The sequence below is a fragment of the Phalaenopsis equestris genome, unplaced genomic scaffold (genome assembly GCF_001263595.1).
Source record: "Phalaenopsis equestris unplaced genomic scaffold, ASM126359v1 Scaffold000618, whole genome shotgun sequence".
NCBI classification, from domain to species: Eukaryota; Viridiplantae; Streptophyta; class Magnoliopsida; order Asparagales; family Orchidaceae; genus Phalaenopsis; species Phalaenopsis equestris.
This window is the reverse complement of record NW_018165058.1, coordinates 217,061-227,071: the sequence shown is the minus strand read 5'-3', so window position 1 is coordinate 227,071 and position 10,011 is coordinate 217,061. Positions and strand designations below refer to the sequence as shown.

The 10,011-nt window shown below is 36.3% G+C and overlaps 1 protein-coding gene across 1 annotated transcript; it reads left to right on the top strand.

Moving 5' to 3' along the window:
• Window positions 1-4,738: 4,738 nt before the first annotated feature.
• Window positions 4,739-6,919, top strand: LOC110029977 (3-ketoacyl-CoA synthase 11-like). Its single transcript, XM_020732496.1, has one exon. The coding sequence runs from the start codon at window positions 5,212-5,214 to the stop codon at window positions 6,748-6,750; it is 1,539 nt and encodes a 512-aa protein (XP_020588155.1). The 5' UTR covers window positions 4,739-5,211; the 3' UTR covers window positions 6,751-6,919.
• Window positions 6,920-10,011: the final 3,092 nt, after the last annotated feature.

Below are 10,011 nucleotides of genomic sequence, written 5' to 3'. Positions count from 1 at the left end.
ACGAAACCGGTTTTCCCTTCGCCGGAGTATCCGCCGGAGTCTCACAATTTTAATTATTGCTCAAACTATGAAAAAAAAAAAACAAATTAGATCATTTTGAACGTTAAAGCTGAAGCTACACGTGTCATAATGGAGTGCATTAGTAGTAGGATATGGTCTAAATTGGATGACATATTCTCAACAGGGTGTTTTGTACCTTCCATACATTAAAGACATGCCATGGATGATGGCCCATGAGAAACAAGGAAAAAAATGCCTTCAAACTACTCTATTTAAAGAAAAGGTTAAAAATGTTCTCATGAAAGAGACTTTTTTTCTTGGTAAAACTACTATATTTATATAATAAGCAATTCCAGCTACTTCATTTATGATAGGTTCTTAAAACCTTTTTCTAAAATTTCTCAATCAACCATATCAACAACAATAGGAATGTTTAGTGCTAAACATTTTTAAGGTAAAGAAAAATTAAGTTTTTAACTTAATAGAAATGCTTAGCACAATTGGTTTATAAATAGGGAAAAAAACTATGAAACTAGTCATGGAGAAATGATTTATTAATTAATTGAAGATAGAGAGTTTTGATGTTCATCTCAATTAAAGAAGACAAAGTTCAAGATCATAGCAACTTGCTTATTTTCATAATTTTAGAATAAGAGTTGTTGGAAGGAAATAATAATGAAAATAGTTGGGCAACAATGGCCTCGATATTATGATATGATAATAACAATAGTTAAGAGTAAATAAGTTATAACAATTGTTGTTCATGTTTAACAATTCATGATGGTCGTTGGGCTTGAGCTCTCCTCATGAGTTGTGGTTTATCCCTTAATTCATACATTTTCTTACATGTGAAGAATGAAGGTTTATTTATAATGTTAGAATAATGACATTTTGATAAATTATGCTAAAATCTAAAAACTCTTCGTCGGATGATTCATGTTGATTCTTTTTGTCATATATCATTTTTTTTTCAATTTTAAAAACATTAACGATCTCATAATTGAACAATGAACTTATTGGATCACCCTTTTAAAAAACTTGATTTGACTATAAATATGTTAAATTCAAATGTCATTTCACATTCCAATTAATGCAGTGAATCTCTTAATTATCTCTTAATTGCTTTATTTAGGCTCATGTGAACTTGGATCAAATTATTTTTAGCAGTGTTATGTACATTTTGCCAAGTGGTCTTATTTGACCATAATTTTACTAAAAATTAAATTTGAATGATATTAAATTTGAATTTAAAAATTATCTTATAAAAAATATATTGAGATTTGATCATGGTGGTGCATATTTTTATTGATATGTCAATTATTATTATTATTATTATTATTATTATTATTATTATTATTATATAGTACTCTAACTGGAAAATTGTGTTTCATTTGTCATTCACTCGATGATTGGAGAACGGTGTTCCATTGCTATTGGTGATCACCATCGACAACCCATATTTGCAGATGATGTCGGTCTAAATTAAATTATGCACTGCCCCCTGCATCGATTCAGACCACCATTTAAAAAAATAATCGACCACTACCAATAAGAAATTTCATTTGCCCTTCGACAGAGGGTAGAAACCGAGGATGTTCAATCCCAAAATGGCGAAAGGCCTGGGCTGGCTATCAACTAGAGTTTTTGAGTTGGCTGATAGTGTAGGGGCGAAAATTTTTTACATTTCTCTCATCTCCTTGAGAATTCCTCTATGTCTATCAGGAGTGTGAGCCAGAAATACCCTTGTCGTTGTACCTGATAGGCCAATGTTTTTCCTCAGGAATGTCTGTCATACTCTCTGGAGTGTATTTCCCAGCGGAAGTTTTGCACTTCATCTTCGCTTAAGCATCTCAGGTACATTGAAGTGACCAACCAACGATAGAGCTTCCCATCGATCATTAAATATAATGCCGCCTTAATCTTGAAGAATGTCAGGTTTTTGAGTCTTCTAACAGATGTGTTTGGACAGCATATCAACGATGTGATTTCTTTCGTGGCCCACGTGGTCAATCTGAAAGTTTTTTAACCTTCTAATCTCTTTCTTCGCCTTGGCAAGGTATTTTGTCATCAATTCCTCCTTGGCCTCAAATTGTCTGTTTACCTAATTTACCACCAGCAAAGAATCTGACTTCACTAATATCTCCCGAGCTCCCATCTCATAGGTCAGACAAAGCCCAACGACCAAAGCTTCATACTCTGCCTAGTTACTTGAAAGTTCAAATTCGATCGAGGCCGACTGATAAAGGTGTTCCCCAATTGGGCTGCTCAGGGCCGACCCTAGACCGCCAGTTGCCTGTTTGGAGGCCCCGTCGACGTGTAAGACCCACATCCTGCTGCTGGGGAAATATTCTTTGTCTGGTTCTCCCATCGTAGAAAATGTGTCAGGAAGTCAATAACCGCTTGAGCTTTGATTGCCATCCGAGCTAAGCTCCACAACCCAAGTTTGGAGGCTCCGCCGACATGTACTATTTCATTTCTTATAAATTATGATTAATTTATGTTGATTGATGATGCATGAAGGTGGCACAGAGAACTTCAATAACTACTCTCTCTCTCTCTCTCTCTCTCCCCCCTCCTTTATCCACACACACACACACACATATCCTACTTAGTTTATCTAAATTAGAATTATGAAGAAAAAAACAACAATATCAATTTTTAAGAGTGTAAAAGGGATAATAGAATTATAGTTAGTTAAAAATTAAATCATGCCTTGTTATAAAGTGCTACAATAATCTTTGGTAATTATACAGGAGTTAAGGAGCAACTAGATTAGGATAGAAAATATTTAAATGAAATTGGGTCAGAAATTAGATTCTTTAATAAATCTTATTCATGGTTTTATGCATGGAAAAAGTGATATATGAGTGAAGAGAGTGAGGAAGTGCCTGCTTTTGACCCAATTATTTACTTAATTGAAATTGAAGATGATTGTAAAAGTTATAAAATATAAAGTAAAAGAAGTGGAGAGGGTGGAGGTCATAGAGGATCAATCTTGTACTTCCATAGAAGAGTGACATAATGTTTATATGATTTACAATAAATTATAAGAGAATAAGATATACGAACATTGACATTTTATGAATCTTATAGTTTTGAGGTATAAACCTATTCATCCTTTCATAATTACTCTAGTACATCCAATTAATGGGGAATAATTGTCTTGCTTAGAATTGGTGATAATCTTAAAGATAAAGAAGCTAAAAGTAATAGTTTGGTTAAATACTAAAGTGATAACTAGTTTCTTTAAAATAAGACATCTTACACTAACTTTAATTTTTATTTCTTGCAACATGTTTTTTTAATAAAAGAGTAAATCTAACACTACCAAGATACTTATGGATATGAGATTATTGTGTTGGCTGAACTATTTGATCAATACTACAAAAAGTAATCTCCATTTTTATGAATCTCAATAAAACTACACATTTTATGGCTTAAATAAGAATTTATGTGTATCATTGTTGAGAAGAAGTTTTTAAAATTATAATCTGATGTAGAATTTGTAAATTATCTATAAAACTCAAAAAAATTCATTGAATTTCATATGGCATCTCACTTCATATGATGCTCATGACATTATATAATCCAATGTCAATACAAATTATACAAGTTATGGATCTTATTCTGTAAGTGCTTGCTCAGATCACTTTAGCAATCAAATTTATTTGTTAACACATACAAATTTTTCTCCTCGAAATCTAGTGATAAAAGCCAACATATATAAGATCCTTAGGTCTACAATAAGGTATTATGTCTGAATTAAAAAAAGTATATAACTCTTTCAAATGTAGTCTAATAATTGCTTTAAATTTTATTCACCATGGTAACCATAAAGCCTTCTTGGTATATGGTTATTATTTCATTGATCTAACTTATATTACTTCTAAATTTAAATATGTTTTTTATATAAATTTTTTATAGCTTTTAAAATTGGAAAATTGAATTGCACACTTGAACTAACACATTCCTTAAAATTTATCATTTTATAGTAAAACATAGTATTATATCTCTTATAATATGTTATTATAATCTCATTTCTTTAGTTGTATTAAATCTTATTAAAATCGATTTTGATCGTGACAAAATTTAACTAAGTGCTCTTGGTTCAAAAGCAATGGTTGGTATTTTCATCCAAATTAAAATTTTGGATGTATTAAAAAATATTAAATGGTGAATAGATTTAAAAAAAATTTATTGGCCAAATTTTCATTTGATTTTTACAAATATAAATATTAAATTTTAGGTCTTAAATATTGAAGGGAGGTTACCACTTTAAAGGAAGATGACATGTAAGCCGAACACAAAAGTGTGAATTTTTCTAGAAATCTCTTGAGAAAATTATGAAAAAATATTACATGAGGACTTTGGATGCATTATGAGTCCAATAATGGGTCGTCACGTGTCAAGTGGACTCCATTATTTTTAACACTGATCAATATCAGTGTATTACGGTGGAGCCCTACCATCAAACTCCAAACATAAATTAAATTAGGAGTTCTCATTTAATATTTTCGTCACGTGTCAAGTGGACTCCATTATTTTTAACACTAATCAATATCAGTGTATTACGGTAGAGCTCTACTATCAAACTCCAAACATAAATTAAATTAGTAGTTCTCATTTAATATTTTTTCTTTTCAAACACATCTAAAACTAATAATTATAAAAAGATAGATTCAGCGCATTTAAGGCACCATAATTACTGTCATGGCGACCGCACCGTTGATGACAGGTGATCCGCTCCACTATCTAACTGTCCTCCTCCTAATGGAAGCTTCTGTCGACGACAGCATGTGATATTAAACCAACGCGTTGTCGCCTATCTCGCCGTCCATCTCCATCCAACCTCTCTCCGCGTTCCATCAAGACCCGACGGAAGACGAGACGCCACCCAGCTGGAAGTTAGGAAGATGACCTACAAATTTAATTCTTCCCCTCATGGTTATTTCTTTTTCTTAAATTTCATCCCACTTTTTATATCCCTCCTTGTTTAATTTCAGCCCAAAAAAAGTTCCCACCTTCCTCTCTCGTCGATTAGATTTTCAGATCTGTGTTCTTGATGATAAAGATCGCAGCTTTTGCATCCTGAAAGATACTATCTTTCCAAATTGCTTTTATGCAATCATTTAAAAAGTTGTAGTTTTTGCCTTCACCATTCTTTTTCTTATACTCTGCATCGACATTTTTTTTCTGTTCTGAGCTCTAACAATGGCGGAAACAAAACCGAATACCGACTCATTGCCCAAACTCTCTTCAAAAAGACTTCCAGACTTCAAGCAATCCGTTAAGCTCAAGTATGTCAGACTCGGCTACCATTACCTCATCACCCACGGCATGTACCTCTTCCTCACTCCATTACTAGGTATCATTGCCGCGCAAGCCTCCACCTTTTCCCTCCATGATCTCTACGTTCTATGGGGCCATCTACGCTTCAATCTCATCTCCGTCATTCTCTGCTCCGCCTTTCTCGTCTTTCTATCCACCCTCTACTTCCTCAGTCGCCCCAGTCCCGTTTACCTCCTCAACTTCGCGTGCTATAAACCTGAAGAAGCTTGCAAATGTTCCCGTCAAACTTTCATGGATTGCTCCAAGTCCAGAGGTTCATTCACTGAAGAAAACCTCGAGTTTCAGCAAAAAATACTAGAAAGATCTGGCCTTGGTGAATCTACTTACCTTCCCAAAGCTGTCACCAACGTTCCCCCAAATCCTTCGATGGCTGAAGCCAGGAAGGAAGCTGAGACGGTCATGTTCGGCGCCATTGACCAGCTCTTTGCGAAGACCAATCTTAAACTGAAGGACATCGGAATTCTGATCGTGAATTGCAGCTTATTCAATCCAACCCCTTCCCTATCTGCAATGATTGTGAATCACTACAAGCTCAGGGGAAATATTCAGAGCTATAACCTCGGCGGCATGGGCTGCAGTGCAGGGCTCATCTCAATAGATCTTGCCAGGCAGCTACTTCAGTCCAATCCAAACTCCTACGCCTTGGTTGTCAGCATGGAGAACATCACTTTGAATTGGTATTTTGGTAACAACCGATCTATGCTCGTCTCAAATTGCCTTTTTCGAATGGGTGGAGCTGCAATCCTTCTATCAAACCGGTGGTCGGATCGAAGGAGGTCAAAGTATCAGTTGCTTCACACAGTTAGGACACACAAAGGAGCAGATGATAAATGCTACGCATGTGTTACCCAGGAAGAAGATGACAATGGGGAGATTGGAGTTTCTCTATCAAAGGATCTTATGGCAGTTGCTGGCGATGCTTTGAAGACTAATATCACCACACTGGGTCCTCTTGTTCTTCCCATGTCCGAGCAGCTGCTGTTTATGGCTACATTGGTGGCGAGAAAGCTTCTCAAGATGAAGATAAAGCCATATATACCAAATTTCAAGCTGGCGTTCGAGCATTTCTGCATTCATGCTGGTGGAAGGGCTGTGTTGGATGAACTGGAGAAGAATCTGCAGCTCTCTGAGTGGCACATGGAGCCATCCAGGATGACACTTTACCGCTTTGGGAACACATCAAGCAGCTCCCTCTGGTATGAATTGGCTTACACTGAAGCAAAGGGAAGGATTGGGAGGGGGGATAGGATTTGGCAGATTGCATTTGGTTCTGGATTTAAGTGCAACAGTGCAGTATGGAAGGCGTTGAAGAGGGTGAAACCTGCGGAGGAGAAGAATCCTTGGATGGATGAAATTGATAGCTTTCCAGTTACAATTCCGAGAGTAGCAGTAATCAACTGAGCTGTGGAGATTTCAGTGATAATTTACAGTGCCTTATTAGGCGTAGCATTTTAGATTTAAGTTGTGGTAGAGTAGTTCTTTTGTGGATTGATATCCTTTGTTCTCTCAAGGGATTAGATAACATGAACATGTTGTTGTTTCGAGAGAAGAAAGTTGGTGTTTTTAATTACCTTGCGTTGCTTCTGACTTCTGTTGGTTCATGGAGGATTAAGGTGTTAATTATGGGTGCGTATTAGTCTATTTAAATCGAAATACTAAGGGTCCTTCTTTAAGGGCCCGTTTGGGCCAGCTTATAAGTGCAGGCGGCGTTTTTAAAACGCCGTCTTACTGTTTGGTTCGCGTTTTTCGCCAGCTTATCCGAAACTGCGTTTGGGTTTTCACACTAAATGCAGGCCGCGGGTTGAGCCGCGTTTCAGGATAAACAGTTTATCATGAAACACACAAGCTGCCCCAAACGGACCCTAAGTCAAACTAAGCATATTTTATTGGTTTGATTCTGTTTATTAAATAATAATTTTGTATTTAGAGTTAAAGTTATTTTGATTTCAGTTATTGGTTGGATTTAAGAAAAAAATTGACTCAATCAAAAATTGAAATGGTATTTAGAATTTGTTTTCTCATAATAGTTTTCTATTTATTAAAGTGTTGATGATCTACTTTAAAGTTTTTTAAGTATGATCTTTGATTTGATGAAATAATATTATTAGTAGTCTTGACTTTTAGATGTATCTATAATTCCGTTGCGTTTGATTGAACGAATGTATTAGCCAATCTGCTTGAATTGATTGAATGCACGCATTTTTTTTTATCAAGGTTTTTAAATTTTATTTAAATAAAAGATAAATCAAATAAAAAAAAATATACTGAAGTTTTATTTATTTAGTTATATCTATGATATCTATAATTTGATTCAATTTAAGTGCTATAATAAAAATGTCAACCAATGTATCTGAATTGGGGGTGCAAACGAGTGGAGTTGAGCTCGAACCACCTTGGTTAGAACTTGAGCTTGAGCTTGAGTAATTAATGGAGTTCATGCTGAAGCTTAATTGTATAGGTTCAAGTTGGCTTAAGGGTCGGCTTGTTTATTATGAAAGAGATAAAATAATATTAATTTAAGCTGGAGTTATAATAAAATGACTAATGCAATAGGTAATTAGGAGAGAGATAACAAGAAACCAATTAATATAAAATATAACATATCATTTTTAATATTTTTAATAATTTAGAGATAAATTTTGGAATTTAATATCGACGCGTGTCGGAAGGTCCGCGGCGGTAGAGTAATGAGCTTTCATTTTTATTGCACGGAAACCCAACACACACTCAGCTAATTAAGAGGATGAGTACACACCTCAATTATTACATGAAAACCCTGGAAAAGGGAAAAATCATGGGGCATAGCCCATTTAAAATAATTCACTATGAATTGTTTATACACATGTCCACCCTTCTCCTAAATCAGAAAATATGGAGTTACAAAATTGATCGTTGTAATTATACAATGGTAGTTCATCCATAGTAGCAATAGTCTGACTATAATGAATATAGTTCTCGGTGATAGTAGGTTGCAAGGACTGTAGTCGGTTATTATGGAGGCACTACTCCATCGAGAATGTTGTAAATGATGGTTATAACGCCAATTTTTCGTATAAATTGTAGTTGAAAACCATGATAGCATTGACTGTGTGGGTCGCTGATGACTACTTTAAGGGCATTGGTTGGCCACAAAGGTTGTAGTAGAAAGATGCATGAGCTATGAGTCATGTAGGCTGTAGTTGGTCATACAAATTATAATAGTTAGTTGTGAAAATGTTGATAGAGTGCAGAGGCTGGAGTTGGGAGCTACACAAGTTGTGGACTACATAGGTCATAGTTGGTCACATAAGTCGTAGTGGTGAACTGTGACAACAATCATAGGCCAAAGTGATTGGAGTCTGGAGCTGTATAAACTGCGAGCCACATAGGTCATGGTTGGTCACGTAGGCTGTAGAGGTCGGAGTGTGGAGTTGCACAAGCAGTGGACCACGTAAGCCTTATTTTGTAATGTAAACCATAGTTGTGAGTTGTGATGATGTTTATAGGCTGTAGGGGTCCAAGCCAAGAGCTGCATGAGTTGCGAGTCACGTAGTACGTAATTGGTGACATAGACCATATTGGCGAGCTACGATGACTTTCGTGGGATGCAATTTTCGGAGTCAGGAGTTGCAAAAGTTGTAAGGCATGCAGGCAGTAGTTGGTCACGTAGGTCATAATGGTAAGCTGTGATGACGTCCGTAGTTCATAGAGTTCCAAGTCGAGAGCTGAACGAGCTGTGGACCACACTGGTCACAGTTGATCACATATATTATAGTGGTGAAATTTGATGACATATGTTGATCGCAAAGACCAGAGTCGATAAATGCATGAGTTGTGGACCACATAGGTCGAGGCTGGCCAAATAGGCCATAATACTGTGTTGTGATGATATTCGTATGTTGTAAAGGCTATTGTTGGGAACTACACGAGATGTGGACCATGTAAGCCATTACAGTGAGTTGTGATGATGTTCGTAAGCCGCAGAGAACAGAGTTGAGTATTGCACAAGTTGTGGACCACTTAGGTTATAGTTCGTCACATGTGTTATAGTGGCGAGCTATGATAACATTTGTAGGCCCCAAAGTCTGGAGTCAAAAGTTGCAAAAGCTGTGGATCATATAGGTTGTAATGTTGAGCTGTGATGATATTCATGAGTAGAAGAGGCCAAATTCGGGAGCTACACCGGCAGTGGAACACATAGGTCGCAGTTTGCCACATAGGCCGTGGTGGTGAGATGTAATGATGTATGTAGGCTGCAAAGGCCAAATTCAAAAGCTAAACGAGCTATGGACCGCATAGGTCATTGTTGGTCATGTAGTCCGTAGCCGTGAGCTGTAATGACTTTTGTATGCCACAAAGGTCTGAGTCGAGAGCTGCACTAATTGTGGACATGTAGTTCGTAGTTAGTTACGTAGGCTTGAATGGCGATCTGTGATGACATCTGAAGGTCACAGGAGTCAGAGTCAGGAGCTCCACAAGTTATGGATCACAAAGGAAATAGTTGGTCACGTAGGACATACTAGTGGGCTGTAAGAAGAGAGATTTATGAGTCTGAAGAAAATTATTGTCTTTGGGGTTCATTGTTATACCATCTTTGGGAAGCGTCGTTGCACCGTATGTAGGTGTGTTGTTACACCTTTGTACACACACACACACACAGATATATATATATATATATATATA